Below are 27,762 nucleotides of genomic sequence, written 5' to 3'. Positions count from 1 at the left end.
ACCTGAGTAGCTAGTTAAAATGTGTGGCACGGCAATAAAAAAATTTACTTCTATACCTGATTGCTTTCTTTTAACACTGAAAACGCCAAGGGCCAAAGCAAATTTGCTTTGACATCTGTGGATTTAAAGTCATAGAATCACAGAATCGCTTAGGTTTGAAAAAAACCTCTAAAATAATTAAGTCCAGCTGTTCCCCCAGCAGTGCAGAGGCCACCACTAACCCATGTCCCCAAGTGTCACGTCTACAAGGCTTTTGAACCATTATTTGTTCAAAAGTCTTTTAAAATGTGGTGATTCCTGTTGCTCCTTGGTGAAAAGTGGATTTCAGCAGTCTTTAGAGAGCCTTGTTTGTAGCTATATGTAATGCAAATACAGCTGATGAGTTGGATTGAATACTAACAACACTTCATTTTCAGAAGCATCCTTCAGGTAAGATGGAAGAAATCAGTTAACTTAGAGTCTTTAGGGAAGGAGAAATAAATTATGCTGCAGTCCTTTGAAATGTAGTTTGCCTTGAAATTTTCAATCCATGATGCTTCATATTGCTGGACTCAAGATGTTTGAAATGTTGGCATAGGCTGGTAGTGTTGGTGAGTCACTTATAAAGCTTATTTATTTATTTTTCAAAGTTTGCTTTAATACTTTCATGTGAAAAAAAAAAAAAAAATACCCAACCTGAACTCTTCATACAGTTACCTATTCCCGTAAGTGTTCGCATGGATTTTGACTGACACGCGGGTCAAGGTTTGGGTTTCTTTGGTGTGGTGTACGAGGAGTCCTTTTGCACACAAGGTCTGGGTTACAGCTGAGTGTTTTATCTGTTTGAGTGCTGCCAGGTCCAGCAGCAGTGGTGTGCACTGTGGCGTTCACAGCCTCTCTTTGGCACTCCCAAAGAGAGTTTGCTCATGCTGTAGCAGACACCATATTTACATGTTAACTCTCAAGGCTGTTTGAAAAGGGGATGTGCTCTCCACCTTTCCCCAGTTGTCTTACAAATGTGAAAATTATACAGCATCACAGTTTTTAATTTTTTTTTTCTTTTCCTAGCATTACGGGGAAAAGGGACCCCCCCCCAAAAAAAAAAAAAAAAAAAAAAAAAAAAATCCCCACCCCTCAAATGAGTTCAGGAAATCTAATTTTTCAAATGTGAATGTTCCTGAGAACCCAGACAAGATAGATTTGCTTTTACACAGCAGCTGTCAGTCAATTTTGGGATTAAAAACAGCTTTTTAACTTGAGTTTACTTCAGTGGTTATAAATTCTTCCATAGGGGCGGAGAAAAATAAACAGTAACTTTTGGCATTGTTGACTAGAACAAGGAAAAAAAAAACAGCTATTTTATTTTGCTTGTCTGCCTGGCACACAGTTAAAAACATATTAATGCTTTTCTGACACCTCCCTATTGAAGAGTAATATAAACATCATTGCAGCATCAACATAGGAAAATATGCATTAGCAAACTCTTGAATCTCTGATCTTTAAACTGTTTCTTGTGTAATATCAGTTTCTTACTGTAAAGCAGCCAAAAATCCCTTTGAACAGAAAATAGTAATCATGCTTTCAACTTAGAGCACTGTATAAAGCTTTTCTTCACAGATTAAGAATAAACTGAGAACTTCAGCCTTGTTTTCTTCCTAGTCACTGAAGCATTCATTTCCATGGGGAAAATCCTGCTTTCACTGGAGAGTTTTGCTGTTGGCTCCAGCATTCTTAAGTTTGTCAAGCTGCATCTTCATGCTTACGAGATGCCACCAGGCATGATGTGAGCAGGACACCAGGCAGGATCCAAGGGTTTGCGTGTCCCATGGTGGGGAGTTTGTGGCTCCCAGTGACTGGTATTAATTAGGATGAAAGAAGGACTGCACTTCACTTTTCCCTGCCCTCTCCCTTATTTCCCTGGCTGCTGTTTTGTGGGCGTCGCGCTGATTGCGCATTTGCTCAGAAAGCTGAGCTTTTGTGATGGTCACCAGCCTGGTCAGGGTCTCGTGGCATGGGGTCCTTGTGTTTCTTCCTGTGCTGTGAGTGAACAGAGTGGGAAAACTGAGCCTGTGAACTCCTGAGCGTTGACCACCTGGGCTGAAGCGCTGATGGGGCCGTGATAACCAGGGAATGGTTGGTTCAGAGGAGCTGGGAGCGGGTCTTGGTTACCCACACCAAACCCATTCAGCTCTTGCAAGCTCTCATGTTGAATAGTTCATGTCTTACCATCCTTTTTGATGTGCAATTTTTCTTACAGATTATAACTGAAATAAGACACTGATGTCTAAATCCCTTTGATGTGTTTTGACTGCATGTTGTAGGTTTGAATTAGATATTGGCTGTGAGGGTGGGGAGGCCCTGGCGCAGGTTGCCTGGAGAAGCTGTGGCTGCCCCATCCCTGGAAGCATCCAAGGCCAGGTGGGATGGGGCTTGGAGCAACATGGGATAGTGATAGGTGTCCCTGCCTGAGGACTTGGAACAAGGTTAGAAGGTTAGAAGGTCCCTTCTAACCCAAACCATTCTGTCATTCTGTGATATAAATGCTAATGTTGCAGTGCTGTGTTTTGCTTATGCCAACCAGTCCATGGAACTCCATACCCTGCAGTATTATCCCCCAGTTTAAAGCCACATCCTGAAGAGAGGAGAAAGAAGATTGTTTATTTTCCTGCTGTAGTGTTTCTTGCTCCTTATGCAATGTTGTATGTCGAGTCAGGTCAGTATTCGGTAGAAGCAGAGCAGTCGCTCGAAAAGGATTAAGGATCCTTTAAAGCCATCGGAGTTGTGAATATCAAAATTCTCCAAAGAAGGCCAGGTCCTTCTTGTATCCCTTTTGGGTATTCCCTTTGCTTTTCTCATCTGAGGGCTAAAGGGTGCAGTAATTAACGTGAGAAAAGTCATGGAAGGGGAAGTGGGAATGGGGAGTTTATTTGGTCTAAGTGGGGGTGTTATGTCTCAAGTCCTGCTTTGATGTTCCTCCAAGGCTAGGTACCATGTTTGCAGACCTGGATAGATAGCGAGTGTAGAGAACTGTCCTTTTTTTTATGTTATTGGCTTTTGCCACAACCTTGAGCAGAAAGCACCAAAGATCCCAGCAGAGCCATGAGTAGTGGTGGGTGTGATAAGGGGCAGACTCAGTCGAGTGGGTAACAGTTTCCTTGGGAGCAAGAAAAAAATGTATCCTGGGCTTTCCAAAGAACTAGGAAATGCAGTAAAACTGGATTCAGACACTTTGAGAACAAGCATAATATTTCTTTAGCTTACTCACCTTCCATTTCAGACATTTTGTCTTTCACTGATAGGATGTTCTGCATCCCAGGAAACTTCAAAACCACAGTACTTTCTCCCTGTCCCCAAGACATCTGGTTGCACTGGGGGAGCTAATCAATTGCAGACGTCGTTGCTATTATAAGCCTGCAAGCCACTTGAAAAGTTACCCAGGATTTTGGTAATGAAGGGCCTGAAGTTATTATTTGAGCTTTTTTTTTTTTTTTCTTCTTCGTTTTAACTTCCCTTCAGGGGTCATCAGACTGGCAATATTTTATTCTTTTTTTTACGAGCTCAAATTTTAGACTTTTGGAAGTTCAGATCTGTTTGTGTCAAGCTACTCGAATTTCCTGTAAAAGTGTTGTGAGTTGTGAATTGATTTGTAATAATATAAAAGTGAACATACATCCAGATTAACTCTGTCTGAAAAATTGTTGTTTAAATAGCCCAGAAACTCAGGGCTGAGCTTGGGTTGAGGCACATTTGACATTTTGCAGTTAGAGCTGATATTTACTGTTAACATTCAGTAAGTCTATCAGTCACATTTATGGGGATAACTTTGAAAAAAATCCATTTATATTTTAAAACCAAGAGCAGTTTTAAAACTTGAGAGTGACGTTCAGCTGTCGACGCAACACACCCTGCAGCTCCAGCTGAAAACCCCTCCTTCAAAGCCTCACTAACCCCAGAATCTATCCAATAATGAATGATTTATCATTCTGTATTTGGCTTTTTCCTGTTGGAAGGGCGGCGGGGGGGGAAGATTCTAAACTCCAGAATACCGAGTCACTCCCAGCGCTTGGCTCCGAAACACATAAACAACGCGGACCCGTCACAAGGCCCGTCCCAACGCCTGTTTTACACAACCACGTGTTCCCAGCCCTGCTCCTGAAGTCTGACGTGGGGCGTGTGCTGGTTTGTTTCTTGGGGGGGATCCCACGTGCCAGTGAAGCGCCATCGCCCTGTGCCTCCGTCCGGCCCGGGATGGAGCCTGGCAGCGCCGGCGTTCCGCTGGTGCCGCTCGGCTGGGCGGCGATAAGCAAAGAGACAGTCTGGCTCCTTCCAGGAGCCTCTCGGTCATGTCTGAGCACTCGGCAGTTCCCAAAGCCTCTGGCTGACTTTCCCCTGTGGACCGTTCATTTATCAGGAAATGGAATTGGTTACAGGATTTCGCACGTTGCCAAAGCCTCGCTGACGAAATCGGGCCCGTTCCTGCTCTCAGAAGTAGGAAGGATGTGTTAACTCTTTGTGCCTTGTTTACAGTGCTTTTGCTGAGGGGAAAATTAAAAAAAAAAAAAAAAAAAGCTAGGCTCCTTCCCACTTTTAAAAGTTTCTGGAAATTGCTGACACACTTTTACCCTGTATGAATATACTGCTAATGCAGGATAATTTTGCCTGTTATACTTGCTCCTTTGCATCACAGTTGCCACTGTCTTTATAAATATTATTTTAGGACAATTGAATTATTTTAGAGCAGTTAAATTATGCTAATGTGAGATTTGCCTACTGAATTGAGTGTATTCTTCCTTGTTTGAAATATGTCTTCTAAAGCAGAGGAGTGTAAATTAAGATTTATTAAAAGTATAAACAATGTCTTGTTGTTTACAGAGAGGCTTTAAAGCAGGTTATATATAATTTATAGAATTGAATAGAAATATGTCTTTAATTATGCAGATAGAATGGCAACAAAAAACCCAAGTGCAGTTGTTTCTGAGTGTATTGCTGATTTTGCATGTAGTTAGAAAGCCAGCTGTCTAAGGGCAAGGTAGACACCACTCTTTTTAGATGCTACTTGGATGTCATCATCTTTCACTATAAATCAAGTTTTCTGCAAACTTGAAAAAAAAGAATGCACTTTTAGAAATCCAGATGCTTTTTTTTGTTGTTTTTGAGACTCACCAAACTTCAGGTTGCTCCAAAGTTTGTAGGGCAGAGCTGGTTGGCAATCACAGAATAGTTTGGGTTGGAAAAGCCCTCTGAGCTCATCCAGTCCAACTGTTCCCCCTAAGCCCTGCTCTAACCCACGTCCCCAAGTGCCACATCCACGTGGCTTTTAAATCCCCCCAGGGATGGGGACTCCAACACTGCCCTGGGCAGCTGTGCCAGGGCTGGACAGCCCTTTTGGTGAAGAAATTTTCCTGATATCCAACCTGAACGTTGGCAATTTCTCAGTGAGGCAAATTGCAGTGAGAAATAAAAGAGCCACTTTATTAATTTATTTATATAGGTAAGATGTTCTCCTAGGGATTTTTCATCTCTCCAGTGGTTTACACCTGCCTCTTAAGACCCCCTGATTTTCTCCCTGGACATCTGAGCTCACTGCTGTCATTCTCCTCTTTCAATACTATGCTTTTGTGTTTAAGAGGGGATGTATAAAAGACCATTTGCAAGTTGTCCACTGGTGGGTGCAGGTGGCTGTTCCTGTATCACTTGGATCATTCCAGTTTGTGCAACGATGTGTTGCAGCAGGAGCATTTCTTTTGTAACACATCAGTATGTTTTAATGCAATCAATAGTTGTAGCCTCCCATGTATGAAATTAATAAGCCCAGAGGTAAAGCACAGTGCACATATGGTAATTATGATGTCTGGAAGTGCTTGCTGCATTAATTGATAGCAACAGCAAGTAACACAGCCCCACTTAATCCCATTGCTTCTTATACCAAGATCCTGTAAACACAATTTTTGCTCTAGTCTACTGTGTCAGAGGTTTTTTGTCTTTTTAAATATGATAATATTTAGAGAATATTTCGAGCTTCCTTAGCTTATTTAGTGCTGTGACAGTTTGGGATCTTTTGTCTACAAACAAAAAGTGGCTGAAAACGGCTTGTCCACAACCTGTGAAAGTGCCTTGTGAGTCTCATCTGCTGCTCACTGGGACGTGGTTGGAGTTGCAGGATCAGCCTCGTGGCTGGTGCCAGCGAGGGTCCCTGTTCTCAGCCTGCACCCTGCAAGGCTGAGCCACTGCAGGGGAGGGTGAGTGGGTGACTCGGCCTCGTTTCTGACATAACTGAGACTTGGAAGAATCAGATGTTTTCAAAACTTAGCATTCATTTCTCGCATAAATAGGATTTTCCATTTTAAAGTAGTGCATCAGGTATGTTCCCGAGAATCTCAGAACACTGGTCCTTTGCATTATAAACCAGGGAAGCCAGAAGATGGCTGATGATTGTGCATGCTTAGAGATCCCTCGTGTCTGTCAGTGAGAGGCTGTTGATGGTCAAGGCCAAAGTGGCACAAATGCTCAAAGCCACTTGTTTATAATATGTTGAAAAATAATGAGTGAACTTGTCATGATCCCAAAAAGACCTTTACTGTGGTCAGGGGAAGCTCCTAACAGTTTAGAACTATGGTTTGGGTTTAGAACCAAACCAGTGGTTTGGTTTGGAAGGGACCTTAAAGCTCGTCTTGTTCCCAACCCCTGCCATGGGCAGGGACACCTTCCAGTAGCCCAGGTTACTCAGAGCCCTGTCCAACCTGGCCTTGAAAACTTCCAGGGATGGGGCATCCTCAGCTTCTCTGGCCAACCTGTGCCAGGGCCTCACCTTTCTTCAACACTTTCTTAAAATCCTAATTTTTCTTAATACATACAGGATAAAGGACTGGCTGAAAATAGACTTTTTCAGAGTACTAGGTAGTAAAATTGAACCATATAAATGCATGCAGGAAGACCTTACATGTAGGATTCTCAGATGCACAGGTGGGGGTTTCATTTGCTGCAGGGTTATGGTGACAATAGTAGTTTTTAAATCCAGTATATTGTGTATTTTTATTATCTCCTTCGTGTCCGACTTGTAGTTCAGTTATAGTTCTCTAGAAGGGTTGCTTCCTGCTCATACAGAGGGCTTTGTTTGTCATGCTGAAATCCAGGGAAGCGTGTTTCATCCCAGGATGAAGGAGTGCATCAGAGCAGGGTATTGCACAAGAAGCCAAGGTAGCTTGTGGAAGGGTGGTGCTTGGGTGAGTGACTTGAGTAACAGTGATTCTGCAGTTCAGGAATGAGGTGCATTGGCCAAGATGAGGATGAAGGGTGGGCTCGCACTGGACACTCCTATTCCCAAGCTGCTGTCTACATGGAGACTAATATTTACATGGAGGCTTAATGTCTGTCCCCTCCACCCCTGAAAACTATTCCATTTACCTTCTGGAAGCTGCATTCTGGATTCAGTCACTTCATTCCCAAGTCGTTACTTTCAGTCACTTCATTCCCAGTCGTTACTGAGTCGTTACAAAGCTCAACAATTACAGTGGAATGAAATCACCTTTTTCTGGAGTTGCCATAGCTGCTTCTGAAGAGCTGTTCTATAATACTGTTATGCAGCTCAATCTTCTGCAGAGGTCTGGACAGCGTTTTCACTATCCCAAACTAGTTTTGGGAATAACCTGAAAAGTTCAGATGGCAAGGTCTTACCTACCCAGCCAGCAGACATACACTATGTAAAAGTTGAATTCTATAAATGCAAATATAGTAATATTATATAAATACAGTAACATAGGCTGTCATTCTGAGGCTCAATTCCGAGACTGAACCAATAAAAACGGAAAAGGGAAAATAAAACCCATATAGGAGCAGAGTGATCAGTGGTGCAGGAGTTTGCTGTTTATCTCCTGGGGTTGTCTTTGCTTTGCCTTCACCTTTGCTGCTCTGCAGAGCTCTAACTGCAGTCACAGCCCTGTACGCAGCTGAGCTGATTAATGTCTCAGCCTTGCTTGTGGCAGCCTGTGGGTTGTAATTATCCACTTCTCAGATGAGAATTCATGCAGTTACATGCAGAGGCTTTAGAAGATGGAATAGTGTCCTGTAACAACAGTTATTAAAGGGGTTTTTATTTCTTTTTTTTCACTCAAGACAAAGGGGGAAGGTTTCAAACTAAAAGAAGATAGATTCAGACTAGATATAAGGAGGAAACTTTTTATGATGAGGGTGGTGAAAGACTGGCACAGGTTGACTGGGGAGATGTTGGATGCTCCATCCCTGCAATTGTTCAAGGCCAGATTGGATGGGGCTTGGAGCAACCTAGGATAATGGAAGGTGTCCCTGCCCATGGCAGGGAGTTGGAACTGGATGATCTTTAAAGGTCCCTTCCAACCCAAACCATTCTGTAAGCCTGTGATTCTATGAAATAAATGTATAATTGTAAGTGTGTAATTCTTTATGCTACCTGTAGGGAGCAGAAAAATATTTCTCTAAGGGACACAAGGGAAGTCCACTGCAAAGATCTTCTCCTTCTTTGGATCAGAAGAGTCTGGTTGTGCTCCACTGGTGACAGAGACAGCATGAGAGGGACCTCTCAGCATCTGCATCTCATGTCCAGTGAAAGGTGCCCCAGCTGGTTATTACCCAGGAGGACACTGTTGGCAGTGATGAGCAGCAGCCATTGCTGTTAGGAGTAAAGTTTCGGAGGACAAAAATGTGGTAACTGGTGGCATTTTTCCTCCTGTCACCCGTGATGAGGAATGTTTTCCGAGCCGCTCTGCCTGTGGCACTTAGAAAGATAGGGTCATTAAAAGGGAAGAAGGATGTTTAGATTAGATTTTGGGAAGAAATTCTTGGCTGGGAGGATGGTGAGGCCCTGGCACAGGTTGCCCAGAGATGCTGTGGCTATCCCTGGAAGCGTCCAAGGCCAGGTTGGAGCAACCTGGTCTAGTGGAAAGTGTCCCTGCCCATGGCGGGGGGGTGGAATGAAATAATCTTTAAGATCTCTTCCAATCCAAACCATTCTACAATTCTATGATTCTGTTACTTTAACGGAAGGAAGAACACAAGCAGAGATTTTGAGCAGAGGAATTTAAACTTTGCACATATTCTAACATGAAACAGTCTGTGTACCTGTTATTTGACACCAGATACATTAAATTGGTTGATTTCATTGGTTTAAGGAAGCTACTACAAGAAAGGGACACCAAATTCAAGGCAGAAGGCAAGCACTGGAGAAATGAGACGATGGGAAAGCAGTGTGAGACTTTCCAAGTCGCTCCCCATGGTAACAGAGCTCTGACCCTGGGAAACAACATTCTGCACGTGTACGTTTCTCAAAGCTACTTCCACTCTGCTGGACTGCCACATCATTTGAACTCTCTTAACCCTCAAGGATGATCCCATTTTGTGGGTTTTTGTTGGTTTTTTGTTTTTTTTAAAGGGAGCACAGAGGAGCTTCCCCGCCCAGAGCTGCAGAGCTTTGGCTTCGCAGCAGCGTTGGCAGGAGCCCAGTGCTCATGAGCAGCCCATCACTCCCTGTCCAGCACAGGAGGGCTCCCAGCCAGGGCCCAGCCCCTCTTCGCTTTGGAGCTGTGCAATTGCTCAGGATAAATAACATTCCCCAAGTTTCCCCTCCCTAGAAAGCCTCCCTATACTTTCATTACGTTTTTCGCTGTGACTGAATCTGCCTCACATGTGTTGTGCAGCCTTCCCTCCCTCTGCTGCATGTGTTGTGAGTCCGATGAAAAGCCCAGTGCCAAGTGCGCTGCATGTGCATGACGTGTTGTTTCCAAATATCTTGCAACTTCGGTCAAAGCAAAGTAAAATTACTCTGAAATGCCCTGACCTTTTTCTTTCCCCCCTCCCCTCCTCAGCTGAAAGCTGTTTCCAACCCATGTGTTCATTTCCTACTGCAAACCTTCGGTATAGGCAGAGTAGCTGAAAAGTGAGGGGAAAAAAAAAAAAAAAAGTTGCATTTAAAATTAATTTGTTAATTTCTTTGATTAATAAAAGCCCACATTTTTTTCTGATTCCATCTAAAAAAAAAAAAAAAGTGTTAACCACTTTAAAAATAAAATACAAATTAATGAGGCAGAGGCCAATAACTTTATCCCAGAAGGTGCAAGATTTGATGAGTTATGACAACTGAATATAAGATAGAGGGAGAAAAAAAATCACGTAACCAAATTCCAATTATACTGATCCAATTGCTCTTCCACTTTTAAGGTTTAGCTGTCTTTTCTGAATTAGTCTTTTGAATTAAGTTTCCATAACATGTGGCAGATTGAGAAAAACAGTCCTCAGAAAATTTCTGCCCTGGATGACAGATGAACTAGATAATGGAGTATAATCTCTTCCATTTTCATGATTTTGACACATTTTCACTTCTGTGTGTATGTTTAAATCAAGGAATCAAAATAATTTTGAGTACAGAATATAAATCCCAGACAAAATTACAGCTTTCATTGCAGCGTTGGGTTAAATGTAAACAGCAGGAATGTTATAGATATCTTCTAATTAAATGCATAAATCAGAGAAATATCTTGAATGTTTACAGCAACTGCACCAAGGAGTGAGAATGAGGAAGAGATGCACTTTGTCAGCTGATGGCTGCCTCCACTGCATTGCCATACTGAGTTTAATTTTGTCACAACCTTTGGTGCAAGTTACAAAGCTTCTCTCCAGTTGATTTACAGGCTGTTTTTTCCTGCTGAGGATGATTAGTGATGGAGATGGCTTTTTCCTGGCCAAGCAGGGGATTTCTCACGTCTGTCACCATCACTGCTGAGGGCTCTGCTGTTGGGATTTAGAGGGCAGCTGGTTTAGGTCACCATGCCTTTCTTGTAGCTCTGGTTGTTCTGTAGTATCAGATGATGGCACTGAATCTTAAATCCATGTGGATTTAGGCTGTGTTTATGGTTCCTGAGGTCGTGATGCTCAACCTGCAGTCTGTTGAGCTAGCAAACAAAGACTGATTTTCCTTGACCGTGTTCTGATGTTGACTCTGTACCCTAACAAACCCTGCTATGCTCCCTTCTACCCAGCTTTTCTCCTTGCCCTATAGGTTGGAAAAGCTCTCCCAGACCATTGAGTCCAACTGTTCCCCAGCACTTCTAAGGCCACCACAAACCCACATCCCCAATTAACACATCTACACAACTTTTAAATCCCTCCAGGGATGGGGACTCCACCACTGCCCTGGGCAGCTGTACCAGAGCGGGACAATCCTTTCCATGAAGAAATTTTCCTTGATGTCCAACCTGAACTTCCCCTCCCACAACTTGAGGCTGTTTCTTCCCATCCTGTCACTTGTTCCCTGGGAGAAGAGACAGGCAGGTGTGAAGTGTTTTCGGTCACCATGGGCTCTTAGAGCACAGGAGATGAGGAGAGACAGAGTCCTGCATTTACTTCTTGCGTGCTAGCTAACTCTACTAGTTCTCTGTCACAAAAGATCCCAGAGTCACAGAATGGTTTAAAGAGCTGAAACACCATCTCCTTCGAACTCCCTGCCATGGGACACCTTCCACTGTCCCAGGTTGCTCCAAGCCCCATCCAACCTTGCCTGGAACACTTCCAGGGATGGGGCAGCCACAGCTTCTCTGGGCAACCTGTGCCAGGGCCTCACCACCCTCACAGGCAGAGATTCCTTCCCAGTATCCCATCTCACCCTGCCCTCTGGCAGTGGGAACTGTGGCTCATGAGCTGAGTTCAGCTTGAGGACAGACAGTGTAGCAGTGGGGTGACAATTTCCCACCCGGATGATGCTGCAGCAGCTGCAGCATCCAGAAGCTCCAGAAGGAAGATTTCCCTTCTTTCACCACAGCACGTGACCTGTCCACTGCAAGGATTGTTTTTTACAGATAGGAAACCTGAAGCTTGTATCAGATACCTCACTGAAGGAAGGTCTCCTAGATGGTATGAGCAACTGTCGGCTCCAAATCAGAGTAGAAAATTCTGTGCCTGTGCAGTAGAGTGGGAGGAGGGCTCAGACCTTAAAGTTGGTATTGTCCTTGATGTGAGACCCATGAGACTCAAATGGTGCCTGTAGCTCTGAGCTCAGAGTCAGGCAGCAAAACTTTATTTGAATTCCTTGTGCTTATCTGTCCCGTCAAGTTTTGCCAAGCTCCATCCTCCTGAGCTAAGACCAGCAAAGCCTGATTGTTGTCACTAGGGTAAACAATCCTGGCCTGAATGCACTGGGAGGAAGGGGGCAGTTAATGTTCGATAACAAAGGGACATAATAGCATTTATGAATAAATGACTTCGACAATTCTGCAGCCTGAGCTGGGGAGTTCTCTAGAAATGTTTGATTCGTGTCCTAAGGACAGTCTTTACCAGAAGAAGCCTTAATACAGTTGAGGTCATTGAAGGCAAACAAATCTGGAAATGCTGCTATGTCTAAAGCATAGTGAAACAGAAAACACAAGCAATTTTCATTCATTATTGGAAAAGCAGATCACTTGGGGCCCTTTCTCAGATCAAGGTGGTTGTTTGCATTAGAAGAAAAAGCAGTTTCACTGTGAGAGAGTGATACCTTTTAAACTGGTGGGTTCAGGAAGACATCAAGCTAACATCCTTTTTGGACACAGTCAGCTCCTGACTCCCTCTGCTCAGACAGTCAAGGAGATGCAGTTGTCCAGCTTGAAGATTCGTAAAACTGTTCTTCAACTTGAAAGAATCATTGTCCTACTCAGTAGTAGCTCTCCCTTTCTCCATTCTACCCACTGCTTGTCTCTATAATTGATAAAGGCATGTTTCCAGTACCTGATTTGAACTTTTTATCACAACCTTAGTGAATATAATAGAATGCAGAATAAAATACAGAATAGAATGAACAACCTAAAAATCCCTTTTTGGAAAAGGCACCGTAGTTATTTTTTGAGGTCAGGTTAACACACACACACACACACACACCCCACCTTGCAAACCTTGGGTTTGTCTTCACTGGAGCCTTAACATTAGGGCAAATTTTTTTTTATAAAGAGCTGTGAAGGTCCACATCTGCAAAGTAACTGTGTAAACGTCCACATTTGGCACCGATTCCTCGTCTGGCAGTCCCAGCAGAGATAAGGCTGCAGTCTGGCACTGAGTGCTGTAGCTGGAGAGGCCTCACTGTCATTTCACCTTTCTCTCCTCGAGACAAATAGATGGGATTTCCTGGCATGCAGCAGGGCAGCGCTGCTCATCCCATGGCACTGGTTGTCTCTTTGCAGAGCCTTGAAATACTTAAGAGGGGAGTATGTCCACTGGGGTGTACATTTTCCAGTTTGGGGAGATTAGGGAGCCAAAGGTCTACAGACTCAACAGGGTGTTAGTCAGCGTGTCCTGAGCCTCAGGCAGATAAGGGTCCACTTCCTAGGCTGCCCTGATCTGAGAGTTAACAGTTGGTGACAGCGAGTCTGTCTCCGTTCTTAAGTCATTGTTATCATTTTTTTTTGTAATATTTACAGGCCTGGCTCTCTCAGATTAAAAAGTACAAAATCAAAAGGAGGTCTTCCTCCTTGTGTGGGGGGGGGAGTGTAGGGAGGGGGGGAGGATGTTTGGGCTTGGCGTGTGGCCCCGCCGCCGTGCTGGGTGGGAGGGACCGGAGGAGGATGTCGGCTCGGGCTTCGTCTCTGCGGCTGCTGTTAAGTAAAAGTCTAACCTTGTAAAGCGACCCGTGAGGAGCCCTCCACACGAGGAAATGTGCTGCAAAATATCAGCCTCCCGGGGGCAAATCGGAGCCCAGCTGGGGGGAGGGGTCTTATCTCTCCGGTTGGTGCCCAAAGCCAAGGTCTAGGCAGCGGTTTGGACCCCCGTGCTGTGATAACGGAGAGGAGCGTGGTCCCAGTTGTCCAAAGGAATGTTCTTTTTGGCTTGGTGGGATGTTTTGGATGCAGCGTTGCACCAATATCCAGTGAAAGCATGTCTGGGACCTCGTCACTGGAAAAATATGCAAACTGAATCACTCTGCTCTTCTCCTGCCACCTTTTGTGTTGGGGGAATATATTCTTTGCAACTAAATGAGAAAACAAAACTGACATTGTAGTAACTCTGGATCTGGGGTGAAAGAAACAGGCGGGTGACAATAGCAATTTTGACCTCTCGATGCTTTGTAGTTCTGCTGGACAATCACAAGACTGTATTAGAGCAGAGAGGGGCCATTTAGGTGGTTTGCAAAAGGAATAATCCTTAAACTATGAAATTAATATGGTTTATACAGTCATTATGCTTCAGTCCCTTCCCAGCTCGGATCCTAAAGAGCAGGGAGATCAGCACTGGATACTCCATAGGTGATCATCAGCTCCACCACCAAGCACAAGGTGGGATCAAGTCAGGTGGCAAAATCTCCATCTCCTTTTCCAGGGTGGGTGAAGAAGAATCTGACTCCAAGCATGACAATCCCTATTTAAAAAAAAAAAAAATATATATATATATAAGAAAAGGACAGTGTTTGCCTGTTACTGGGTCAGAATTTGTACCTAATTCAGGTAGCTTCCTAAGGTGCATCCCTCTGGCAGCAAGGCACAGTGTTTGCTCAGGTGCCTTACTGAAACACAAAATTGTGGGTTAAGTTCTTGAAGTTCAGTTGTTTCCTTCATTGTCACACGTGTGTCCAACACCCTCTGCATGGCACACACCATGGGAAGAGTTTTGTTTGCACAACAACTGGGTTTTTGGTGGGAGTAGGTCGGGCAGCAGTGAGAGGTTTATCTGGGGTTTGTTTTGGGATGATGGGATGGTGCCTTAGCCTAGGTGGGGCAGTCATCCGTGATGTTATCTGGAGCACAAAGCATTTCCATGATAAACAACATTCCTTGTATTTTAGAGTAGTCTGCTATCAAAGTCAAAACAACTGCTCTGACTTAGACAGTAGCACTCGCTGCTCAAAATTTTTAAAATACATAGTTGGCTCCAAGGTTTGTCAAGAGTAGTTTTGCCATGTCTTAGAGTATATAGCTACACATATCATTCATTATTCAGCAGGGTTGTTTTCTCCAAAGCTTCCATCTTTCATACATTTCACAGGCCTTTTTCCAGTGAGTTTTTCTTTATTGTTAAAAGAAAGTTTAATAAATTATATCTATTAGACTAGAAGTGTGGAACTCAACTTTTCAAAAAATAATTAGCAAATGATTGTCTCTGACGTGAGAACTGGAATATTGTTTGGCATTTATAGTACTGGCTTTGTTTTTAAAAAAGGTTGATGAGGGGAATATAGATCTCTCATTTTTATCCAGAAGTAGGAACAGTCTTTGTAGGCAGATACACAAGTTAATTCTTCTCTGCTGCCTTTTCCTACAGTATCTCCAAGAGGAGACTTTGCCTTTTTCACCCCTACTTTACCCTCCTTTGAGTTCCTTCACATTGTAGCAAATAATCAAATTGTGTGGCAAGAATTATTCTTATCTTTGGCAAGTCCTGAACTATAAAAAGCCCCTTTTGTGTTGTATAAGGGTTTCCCCACTGACCAGGTGATGAATGCCCTTGAAGGCACTGTGAGGTTTTTCTGGACTGACCAAGCACCTCAGTGTCTCACAGATCACAGAATCACAGAATTGCCTGGGTTGCAAAAGGCTTCCAAGATTATTAAGTTCAGCCATTACCTACCCCAGCACTACCAAGGCCACCACTAACCCCTATTCCCAAGTGCCACACCCACACAGCTTTTAAATTCCTCCAGGGATGGTGATTTGCTCCAGATCTGCTGGTTGACTGCAGAACTGATCCAGCTCTGCCTTCACTTGCTTGCTGAACTTTATATTTTCTGTCTTTGGCAGAGTCATCCAAACAGAACGTGTATGGATTTAGGACAACTTGAGTTTACGCCCAATTTGAGACCTTCAAAGAGTCCATCCTCCCCCCGCTACCAATTTGCACAATACATGAAAGTGAGATGTTCCCAACTGAGTTATGACAGCCAATTTCCTAAACTTTACCTTTTGCACGTTTGAAAAGGGCAAATGGTGTTTTGGTGTTTGGAAAGTCTTTATAAGGTTGCAGGGTTTAATACTGAGACCTAAAAAATTCCTGGATGTCTAAGCCCTTCTTTGAGGGTACTGCTAAAGCATCGTGGTCTTAATTGTGAGTTGTAGCAGAGTGAAGCGTCTAAAATCTGCTGCTAATCTTGTGACCTTTTGTTAGCAGGTATCAGTGAGTGAGTGATTTCTAAACTCATTTCAGTTTTAACAGAATGTTTGCTGCAAACCTGCTGTTTTTCATGGCGTAAAGCTCTGCACATCAGTCTAGAGGCGCATGGGTTGTGAGCTGAAGCACAGGAAGCCAGGGCTTAAACTCATTTGCATCTTCCTTAGCACTGGTAAAAATAGGGACTGCTGTTATGAAATGTGCATTTTCTGCAAATCCCATGGTAGGAAGGGCTTATACCTCCACTCCATATTCATAGAAGTTTTCTGAGTTGATAGGCTCGTCCCCGTCTGTGCTGTGGTGCCCTTGAATGCCACTGAGAAATGGGTCCAGGGATTATTCTGGTTTTCAGATTTTAATTCCCTAAATTCAAAAGCAGACAAAGGATTTTACTTATTTATCTGAGTAGTTGGTGTGTGGGTCATGAGTGATTGAGCGGGATCAGGCCCTAGAACAATTTTTGTCAGTTGAGTCAGTAGCTTTCTTCATTCCATGTTTAAATCTTTTCTTTGTTAGTTTTACTTCAATTTTAAAAACACTCTTTGTTTTTAACTGTTGTCATTTTGGGGTTCTTTACTTTTTCCTCAAATCTATGTTCTTTCTTCTGAAAGGCCTCTGTATTTTCAAAGAATTGTTTTGGGTTAAGCCCTAGAGTGGATGAAAGTTCCCTTTTTTGTTGATGGTGCCTCTTTTACACATCATGCCTTCCTCCTTGAACTTAAAGTTTAATTGCATGTATCAATCTCTAGTCCATTGTTTTCTTATTATTTGGTAAAGCCAACATATATTGTATATTCTGGAGTGTTGCAGGCTCCTCGCAGTGTTCCTGTTGCAGTTCCCTGTCGCTCCCTGGTCAGGCAGCACGTCAGAGCTCATTCTGGCTCCTAGGTGTTGAGCTGTCATCTTGGAAGTGTTCTGGAAAAATGTGTGTCTGTCTAGAGAACATGGCATAGAGAAGAGTCCTGACAGGGCAAGTGAATTGTAATTGCAGCTGTAAATCCTTGAAGTGGGACTCTGTGTGTATAATACATACAATGTTTTCTAGGGGTTAATGATACTTAACAGTGCCTAATATGTGAGTTTTTCTTTGGTCTTTCATCTTCCTTATCTTTTCTTCCTATTCCAAAATTTCTCCAGGTAGATACAGTGTCTCTGAAGCTGAGCAGAGATCTCCATTTTTCTCAAACTTTAAGAGATTTTCAGAGAATCCCAGAATAGTTTGTGTTGGAAGGAACCTTAAGCTTCATCTCATTCCATCCCCTGCCATGGGCAGGGATACCTTCTACTGTCCCAGGTTGCTCCAAGCCCTATTCAACCTGTCCTTGAATATTTCCAGGGATCCAGGGGCAACCACAGCTGCTCTGGGCAACCTGAGCCAGGGGCTCACCACCCTCCCAGCTAGGAATTCCTTCCCAATATCCAAATCTAACCCTGCCTTCTGGCAGTGGAAAACCATTCCCCCTTGTGCTGTCCCTCCATCTCTTGTCCCCAGTCCCTCTCCAGCTCTCCTGGAGCCCTTTTAGGCCCTGCAAGGGGCTCTCAGGTCTCCCTGGAGCCTTCTCTTCTCCAGGTGAACCCCCCCAGCTCTCCCAACCTGTCATTATAGCTACTGACCAGTGTTTTAGTTTATTTACTGTCCTGTCTAGAAGTAGCCCAGAGTCCAGGTGTTTCTGAAGTGGACTCAGGAGAGCCTGAATTGGGTACCTGGCTCCTTTCTGTGGTCAGATATGTATTTTTATACAGTACTTTTGGAATTTGTATAGATTAACAACTCAGTATGAAGACAAAGATCATTTCTATGGCACAATTTTGACATTTATGAGCAGTATTATTTAACTGGGTGGAAAAGAAACAAGTGTGGATCCCTGAATTTCTGGGACTTTACAGCTGTCAGTATTTGCCATTCTATCCCAGAAAGAAATGCAGTCTTCTTCTTATGGTACCCTGCAAAGCTTTGTGCCCTGGCAGGTTTCCCACAAATATTTAACTCATTTAAATCACTGTGTTTTTACCGATAAACATCTAGGCAGAGCTGTTTGGCTAACTTTTCCCCAAATGACCTGGCTTCTCAGTATTCTGTTAAAATGAAGTGGTAATTGCTGAACTCTGACCAAGGGCACGTCTGCTTTTCTGTTGGTGGTTCACATCCGACACTGAAAATTCACTGCTGAGCATTTGTTTTCCTGCAGCTCTGGTTGTACAAACCTTTAGTCAAAGTGACCTAAGACAGAAGTCACCCATCAATGATCCTAACTTTCTGAAACAGCTGTCTCTCTATAGATTAACTTATCTGCCCTGCTGGATCAGGAAGATTGTGTCCCAAAACCTGTCTTATGGAATTTTACTTCCTGAGAAAAATGTTGTTGTCTACTACAACTCGTGTAATTGCTTAAACTTTTACATTTCTTTTATTATATATAATACTACATTTATTATATTTAGTATGTTTAGCTTGTGCGTAGATGGTTTTGAACCTCTTGTCATCCTGAGCTTTCTGCTTCTTTCTCAACCCTCCTGGCGTGTTCGGAGCCCCAGTTTTCTTCACCATCTTTCGGTTTGCACCTATTCCTCACGCAGATCTCTGAGCAAGACGTGCGGCTCACACCTAGTCTAGCACATTTCCTGTTTGCTTCCCTCATCTCCCCACCGCCATCCTCTGCTGGGCTGTCTGTGCTGCAGGCCTGAGGAGGAGAAAATGATGGTATCAGGCAGGTGTGGTGGAGACCGTACAGATATTTCACCAAAACCACACAGGCTCTCTGTCTGAAGTCAAAGAGAAGCACCGCAGACACGAACAGAACCAGAGGAAGATGAAAGGGCCTTATCACCTCAAAAGAATTAAGCAATTGCAAAAATTCAGTCTATCAGTATCTTAAACCAAGCCGCTGAGATGTTTTCATCCGCTAATTGTGCTCTGTTAATGAACGCAAATGCTTGTATTTATATAAAAACCAAATATATCAATGCTTACATATGTACCGGTGTATCCATACCATGCACAGTGTACCAGGCATGGCTGGTGTTGAGTTTTTTCCATTAACCTCTCTCAGACTGGTGTTTTGAGGACCAGATTTCAAAGTGGCATTGTGGATTTTGCAGACAACTACAAGTGTGCTTCCTTTGCCCAAACTCCTTACAGGTTGGTGTGTTTGGTGCAAGGCAGGTTGTAGGGGCAGCCGTGGCTAGAGTAAATATTCGTCATAGACCCTATAATAGAGACTTGGTACGATGCTGAATCTGAACCCTGTCTCTTTTTTTCTTTGCCATTTGATGTATTTTGCTAATAAGGTCCACTCCTACAGATGCTCTGCAGGCAATACTGCTATATTTAGCTGAAACAATATGAAACACATAATTTGCCAGCATGTCATTAGGTTACCAAACAGGACTCAGGGTAGGCTTTTCAAACACACACAAATCCCGCTTTCAGAAAGACTTTGAAGCTTTGGATTGATGTAAAGTCCCCATGAATTTGACTCTCAAATGTGTTCAGACTCTTTTGGAAATGGTGCTTTCCTCCTCAAAGAGTCACCTTGAAAATAGTGACTTGCACTTGACTGCTTTTTCAGAACCAAGAGTTTCTAACCACAACTAGAGGAAAAGAGGATTCTCACATTTTTATTAATCCAGTTCTTTAATTTCTTTATTTTCCACAGTGACTGCCCCATTTCTTTGGCGAGTGCTGCTTTTCATCCAGTAAAACATCTAGATCAGGGAAGAAGCAAAGACATCGCTCTTAAAGCAGCTCCATATGCCCTTGCTTACATTATCTTCGTGAAGATCATCCACTGACATAACACTATAACCTAGGAGCAGCTCCAAGGGTGGATTTGAAGGGAAAGGGGCTATTTTATTTAATGTACAGCTCAAGCCTTGCAGTTTAGATGTCACTGTGCTGCCTGGAGCAGGGCCAGGTGCTACTGTCTGGCCATGATGTGTTCTTCCTCAGCGTTAACTGAAAAAAGAGGAAAAAAAAGACCAAAAAGAAACCAAAACACCCCGATGTTGTTGAACTTCTGCGGTGGGGGAGTTATTGCAGTTCAGTTCTGCATCTGCTCATCGGACTTCTTGTGGTTTTTCATCGAATCATATGATTGACAACGCAGACAGTCTGCAAAGTTCTCGGTCTGTCTCGTTTGTACCCTTGTCCCAACCACTAAATCTGACTTCTGCTTTGTCTGGCAGAAGAAAACAAGATAGGGTGCAGTGGTGGAGTGATTCACCATAGCTGATAAGTGATGTCTGTGTTTAACTTGTGCCGTTCAAACCGTAGCGTTACCTCCGGCTCTCTCAGGTTTTCAAGGACTGTCTCAGGTTTGTTTGTTTCAAACTGTCTGGGGTTGTTTGTCCTCAATAAGGGCTGGAGAGAAATGCTAGAAATGCAGGGTAAGGAGTTCAAAAACTTAAATAGTGAACAGCATTGTATATAGGATCACAGAGGGTTTTGTGTTGGGAGGGACCTTAAAGATTATCCAGTTCCGTCCTCTGCCATGGGCAGGGACACCTTCCACTGTCACAGGTTGCTCCAAGCCCTGTCCAACCTGCCCTTGGACACTTCCAGGGATCCAGGGGCAGTCACAGCTTCTCTGGCCAACCTTTGCCAGGGCCTCACCACCCTCACAGCCGGGAATTCCTTCCCAATAGCCCATCTAACCCTGCCCTCTGGCAGTAGGATGCCATTCTCCCCTTTGTGCTGTCCCTCCATCCCTTGTCCCACGTCCCTCTCCAGCTCTCCTGGAGCCCCTTTAGGCACTGGAAGGAGCTCTTAGGTCTCCCCAGGGTCTTCTCCAGGTTGAACACTCCCAGCTCTCCCAGCCTGGCTCCAGAGCAGAGGGTCTCCATCTTTTGACACCATCACAAACAGGGCTGTGAAGGAAAAAAAAGGGATGATTAATCCCATGCCAGGGCTTTTCCTCTGTTAATAAGACTACTGTTTAAAATGCCTTAGAATGGTCCCTCTTTTCAAGTAGTGCTGAAAGTCAGGTTCATTGGAGTGTCACCAACTGGGGAGGAAATGTCTCTCCATAGTAAGTTGGACACAACAGCAGCAAAGTGACAGAAAGTGGTTTTGTGCACTGCTGGTTTGATGTGCCACTTTGGGAATTTTGTTAACCATGTTAGAAACTCACCAGTGCTGGCTGGGGCATTGCTGGGAGTGCCCTGAGACTCCTGTGGCCTGGTTGTTTTACAGCTCTTCCGAAACATTCATTCAGTGTCACCTCCTGTCTGCAGCACATGGCTCTTCGTCATTCATTTGGAAGCAGTACATGCAGGAGACAAATGGCACAGATCTGAACTGAATCATTCCTTGAACCCATTGAAAATCTTATGGCTTTTTGGCCTCAGTCAAGCTTCCTACGTGGTTTCTAATTCTTGCTGTTACAAACAGTTTTAAAGTCAGTCTGATAAGAAAGAAACTTTTTGAGGTGGCTCAAATTTGATGATTTTGTTTGTTAACGGATTCTGTTTTCAGTGAAGACCCTTGTGGTGAGACAGTATGGGCAGTTTTTCATCTTAGCAGTGGATGACTGCCACAGTTAATCTTGCAAGGTAGATCACAAACTCACTGAGGCTGGAAAAGCCCTCTGAGATCAAAGTTCAACCATTAACCCAGCACCACTGTGTTCACCCCTAAACCATATTCCCAAGTGCCACATCCACATCCCAAAGATGCTGGTGCAGTCCTCTCCGTGCTGGGCCTCCAGGATTTCTCGTTTTTAATGAATGAGAAACTATGGCCAGCACACAGCCAGGCATCACTGCAGTCGTCTGAAGAAGGTGGGTTTGAATCGCTGACCTGCCATTCAGGTTCTCTGTGTGTCATTAACAGTGCACTGAGCTGTCCTGGGCCCACTGTTCATCGAAAATCCATCACTCCTGCCATTAGCTACATGACTTTTAAACAGGCACATTCGAAATTGTGTGTATGTAATGGCAACGTGTATTATTATCTGTCTCCTTAAAAAGTCTCATTTTCCTTGTCTACATTTCCAAGATATGCTGCAGACTGTTCAAGGCATGTGTTGAGTGTGAGACAGTCCAGGCTGACTGCAGTGAGTTATAGCCTTTAATCTGAAATTGATTATTAAATTGCTGCAGTACAATTGCAATCGATGGCAACATTGATCAGCCTGAAGAAAGGCTTAATAATAAAATCAATGCATGGCTTATTGCTTGAAAATATGAATGCTATCTGATTTATTTTATGCTGCCCTTCCAGCTGAGAGATAATGGGATAGTAAGACCTGAGCATCTCAGATGGAGCTGTTGGAACTTCTAGTACAATTTTACCTACAGTTTTATTGCTGGAGATGTTTGTTAAGCTTCATGAGAGCACAGAATGCTCCCAGCCTGCTGCCACGAGTGTTTGCAAAACCAGTAGCTGTATCTGTGACCCTAAACTTGAAAAAAAAAAAGTTATCTGTGTTTAATTCAACTGAAATTAACACCTTTAATCACTTTTTTCACCCTTTCCCTCCCAGAAGGACTACTCCAGGCGGCAGTCTTGGCGGGCAGCCACTCCTGGGGTGAATGGTGACAGCTATTTAAGGCTTTTCTCTGCCTGGAAACGTTGCCATGGTGTAACCATGAGGTTTAACCATTCATTCTGCTGATGCAGTGCTGAAGGGAATGCGCTCCTGTCAACACTGACCACAAGTCAGGAAGTTCTGGAGGGAAGTGGGGAAGACTGCACTGAGGATAAGCAGAGCAGAATATCAGTTTGTTTTTTGGTTGTTTTTTTAAAATAAATAGTAATGAAAACATACATGAGGGCTTGATTGGGGTGAGGTTCAACCTTCCAAAAGAGTTATGGTGTCCTGAGAGGAGGGATAGGGTGGCAGAAGAGGAAGGCAGGGAAAGTTTGAGAACTTGGAGCTGAGATGAGAAGGGATAGAGGATGTTAATGAAAAGAGGGATCTCTCGAGGCTGATGAGAAAAAAGAAAACTTGCTTGGGCAAGTTCAAAATAGAAAGATTAAAGAGAGAGGATAAGGATGCAGCGGAAGGGAGTTGGGGTGAGAGTAGGATAGGAGAGGGGAGAGATGGGGATGAGTATGGGTGCAAGGTGCCTGAGAGAAAACAAAGTGATGCAGAACATTAAATAGGCTCATCAAAACAGACTTGGGCAAGAGAGGTGGTAGAAAGTGGTATGGGTGCACAAAAAGGCTGTTGTAGAGCTTCTCTACCACAAACTGCATGTCTGACACAGGAAATTAAACTTGCTGATGTACCTTTGAGGTTCTGAGCTTTGAACTCAACAGGAGTTGTGTGAGAAGTGCCTTTAACAACCTGATCTTTTATCTGCCTTAGTTCCTTGAACAGAGATAGCGGTGTCCTCCTTCCCTCCCTGCTTGCTCCGAGACTGAGCTCCCCACTCCTTCCAAAGTCACGAAGTACAATAATGCTTCAGTAGCAGCAGCAGCACAAGGAAGGAGCAGAAACACAGAGTCACAGAATCCATGAGGTGGAAAAGCCCTCCAAGATCATAGAGTCCAACTGTTACCCCAGCACTGGCAAAAGCCCACCACTAACCCACGTCCCCAGGTGCCACACCTACATGTTTTCTACAACTCTTCTACAGGTTTCCGTGTTTTCTGGCTCCAAGAATACAAATAACCTGAGTGCACAGAAGTTAAATACATAACCCTGAAAACCCAGAGGCCAAGAAATGCTCCTTTAAAGGAGACTGATCCAGCCAGAAGTCCTGTACCCCAAGGCAAGGAAACAGGACACTGTGAGCTCAAGAAATAGGATAGGGAATCCCTTCATTATTAATGGGCAGAGAGGCTCCTCAGCCATTGCTGTGCTTGTTCTGATCATGTCACACCGTAGAGTTTATTCTTAGTCTTAGCCACAGCCTTATAAATAATAAAATGGGTCGTGTTTTATCTTACCCCAGTGATCATTGTAATGCGGCTTTTGTCTGAGACCCTGCCAAGCTCAGGCACAGGCAATGTTTAGAAGTGGATAAAGTGAAGAGCAGAGTACAAAAGTAGACTCAGCCCTTCCCAAAACACACTGAGAGCAAACACAGTGGGTTTGCAGTGTGTGTGCTGCTTTAGGGGGCAAAAAATGAGAGAATTGGGAAAGTGGGGTTGCAGCATGTCTGTCTCTGCTCTCTGGCAAGAGACAAGGGCCCAAGGGAGTAGCTGGAGCTGTGTCAGGGGAGGGTTGGGTTGGATCTCAGGAAAAGGTTCTTCCCCCAGAGGGTGGCTGGCACTGAACAGGCTCCCCAGGGCAGTGGGCACAGCCCCAAGGCTGCCAGAGCTGAAGGAGCATGTGGACAGCACTTTCAGGGACAGGGTGGGATTGTTGGGTTGTCCTCAGCAGGGCCAGGAGTTGGACTTGATGATCCTGGTGGGTCTGTTCCAGCTCAGGATATTCTGTGACATCACAGGCTGTGTTTTTTCTTACAGCCTTTCCAAAGGATTCTCCTGCTAAAGAGCCAAGTAAAATTAATAGCAAAATGCTTTCCAGGGAAAACTGCAATAAACAGGTCTGTAGGTGCAAAATCAAGAAGGCCTCTGTGAAGCTGCTAAAAATGACAGTTTTCCTTAGGACCTTTGTGTTTTGTAAAGGATTCACGTGCTCAGTCTGTTAACATGCAAATGGATTGTGACCAACAGTGAAGGGGTTGAATACAGTACGCTAATGTAGCACTCATTCAAGGAAGAAATTTTAAATGATCTCTTTATCCTGTAAATATTTTCCTTTGAGTCTAATGGTTTAGTTCCTTCCATTATTTTATTGACCAGACCTCTTTCTTTAGTGTTTACGTGGGCTGTGTGTTTGCAAACAGATACGCAAACCTCCCCTCACTGGGCTTGGGTTTCTTGTTGCAGAAGTTCCCCGAGCTGAAGTTCAAGTACGTGGAGGAGGAGCAGCCCGAGGAGTTCTTCATCCCCTACGTGTGGTCCTTGGTCTACAACTCTGCCGTGGCCCTGTACTGGAACCCCCACGACATCCAGCTCTTCACCATGGACTCTGGCTGAGGGACACCCAACCCAACCCAACCCAGCTCTGTCTTCTTACAGAAAATAAACCTCTGCACCGCGTGTTGATACGTGACCCCTTCTGGCGTGCACCCTCTGACCCCAAAGCTTACGGAGAACGAAGTTGCCACCACTGTACAGCCCATTTTTGGAAGCAGATTGCCACCGGCACGCTGGTGACAGGCTGTGGTGTGAGGGACTTGTAGGCAACCTTAGTATTTATGCCCATAACCTAGAGCTTGTTTGATGAAAATGAGGCCTTACACATGGGGTGTGATGTTACTACCAACCACAGACGTGATTTTTCTTTTAACTTAACGGGGTAAGTGAGGAAAGAGGCTTTGGTTTGGAAGCAGCGTTTGTGTTCTTGTTTCTTTCAGGCGAGGCAGCTTTGTTGGGTCAAGCTTTTTATGGTCTGTTGGATTCTGCCGTGGGTTGCTTGTTACCTAATCCCGTGTTTTCACTCACAGCCCTCCGTTTCCGTGGCACTGTCAGGGCTGCAGTCCTGAAATTGGTGTCTCCACTGTCATCCAAGGGAACTAAGCAAGCAGCATCTTAATCAGATTAACTCCCAGGCAGATTCAAAACACTCGATTTAGATGTTTGTGGGAGGATTTTCAATAGCAGGTCTTTTTTGTTGTTGTTGTTGTTGTTGTTTTTTTGACTGGTGAATACTCTACAGAGGGCTAGAAAACACCAGCTTTTGAGGTCAAGTCCCTTGCAGACTTGTTTTTCTGTGCTCTTGTACAAAACTCATTCCTGGAAATTGAAGATGTAGGGAAGGGAAGGGGGGGGAAAGTCCAAAGAAAATAATTATAAGATTGTAAAATAGACCAGTGTCCTGTAATGTGCGTAATGGTGACAGTGTGTCCTGGGGATCCTTGACGAAGCTCTGTGTTGAAAACCCTCTTTCTGGTATTGAAGGTTTTATGGCAGAAGTATAAATTTATCTGAATGTAGAGTACTTCTCTTTCTTTCTGTTGTTGTTTTCAAGTGCCCTTTCCTGATACACCTGTTTCAGCAGTGGGAAAATCAAAAGAAATGGTGTGGTTTTGAATGAACATCTCATGTATCAATGTGGGGATATTTTTTTGGGAGAGACTCCCAGCGATTCCCGTTGCACACACGTGCACACACTCTCCTCATCCCACTTGCTGCTGCTGCGTGGGGGGACTGTCACCAGTGCATTGCATGCCAAAACTTCCAATTTCAAGGAATTAGTTCCTAAACATATGTGGCAACCCTCTGTATTCACTGCCTGCTCCAGCATGTTCCGTTTGTTGACCTGAGGAGTCAGGTGCATTTGCTTTCAGACAGTCCTTCAAATGGCTTTAAATAGAATTTCTTGCACTGTTTGGTTCCCCTAAAGGATGTGCTAAGATTGTACTTTCCTTTTATCTGCTTGTTTAGAGGTGGAAGTCCATTTCAGTCCTACACAAATGGGAATGCTGGCTTAAAAAAAAAAAAAAAAAAAAAAAAGCTTTCCAGATTTATTAAAATATAGCTACAAAGGGATATATACATATATATATATATCTACAGCCCTGGAGCATTTAGGACTTTTAAATGGCAGAAGCTTTTGAGAAAAGGCAATATTAAGACTGGGGATGCAGTGTTTTCTTAGGCAAATAGGAAAAGTGAATGAACCATGACTGAGCTGCACATAAGTTGATGCTGTGTTTTTGAACTTACTCTGTTTTTTGTTCTTTGAGCAAACGTCAAAAAGGGGATGACTTTTCTTACTTACTGTAGTGATTCGTAATTTTGTCTTTATTAAAAAGACTAAGAGTGTTTGTGAGTCAGCAGGGCTGCCCAGCTTTGGAGAGGTCAGTCTGAAGATGCACTTTTAAACTGGGGATTCTGAAGCTACTGGGATGGCTCAGTGCTCATCTGTTTTAAACAGAGCTTGAACCTGCCCGAGGGCAGCACCCTCCACCCCAGGGCGAGAGAGGCCTCACCAGAGCAGACAGCTCAGCCAGGTGCCAGACTGCAGAGAACCTGATTTGTTCTGTGAAAGGGCTTTTTTACAAAGAGAAGGGTACATACAGCAGCAGTTCTCACAGGGTGGGTCAAACCAGCTGCTGAACCAGCGTGGGAGTCGCACGGTGAATTGTCTCTCACTGTCCTCTCGTTGTGGGGACACTGAAGTACAGAAGGAACAGGTTTGTTCCAATGGCATAATTTCCTTGTGTGATTAATAATATGCCGTGCTCCCAGGTCCCAGCTGGTTTGGAACAGCTGGAGTTACCATCTGAAGCTGGAGCAGCAGAGCCAGACCAAGATTTACACTAAAATCCGTTGGCTCTTCCAAGAGTTGGAGCGTGATGTGGGTCTGGCAGTGCCCTGATGTCTGCACTCTGGTACAGTAACAAATACTCTTGTTTTCCTTCACCTTAGGGATCCTTTTCATTACTTTGTGTGAAAGATTTATTATGCATAATAAAAAAAAAAAAATAATAAAACAGTATTTACGGGGTGTTGTTCTGTTTTCTGTGATAGCTGCCGTGGGATGAGCCTTGGGGTGGTCATCAGGCCTAATGTGCACAAGGCTTTATAACATCCTCCAGGATGTTATAAGTAAGAAGGATGTTATTTTATTTATTGTATAAAGTAAATGATTGTTTAACTCGGTGCTTGGTGAAAGAAGGGATGTCTCATATGGAATCCCACCTCTTGACAACTCAACCTTGACAGACATGGGG

The 27,762-nt window shown here is 44.0% G+C and overlaps 1 protein-coding gene across 2 annotated transcripts in view; it reads left to right on the top strand.

The window, feature by feature from the left end:
* Window positions 1-27,527, top strand: part of DYM (dymeclin) — a 206,802-nt gene extending 179,275 nt beyond the window's left edge. For both annotated transcript variants that reach the window (XM_050329932.1, XM_050329931.1), the window contains one exon: window positions 24,911-27,527. In XM_050329932.1, the coding sequence (XP_050185889.1) occupies window positions 24,911-25,060 (150 nt within the window). In that variant the 3' untranslated portion in view covers window positions 25,061-27,527. The remainder of the gene's footprint in view (window positions 1-24,910) is intronic.
* Window positions 27,528-27,762: the final 235 nt, after the last annotated feature.

Source organism: Myiozetetes cayanensis, unplaced genomic scaffold, assembly GCF_022539395.1.
Source record: "Myiozetetes cayanensis isolate MyiCay16 unplaced genomic scaffold, myiCay2020 scf4, whole genome shotgun sequence".
Lineage (NCBI taxonomy): Eukaryota > Metazoa > Chordata > Aves > Passeriformes > Tyrannidae > Myiozetetes > Myiozetetes cayanensis.
This window is presented reverse-complemented; position numbering and strand designations above follow the sequence as displayed.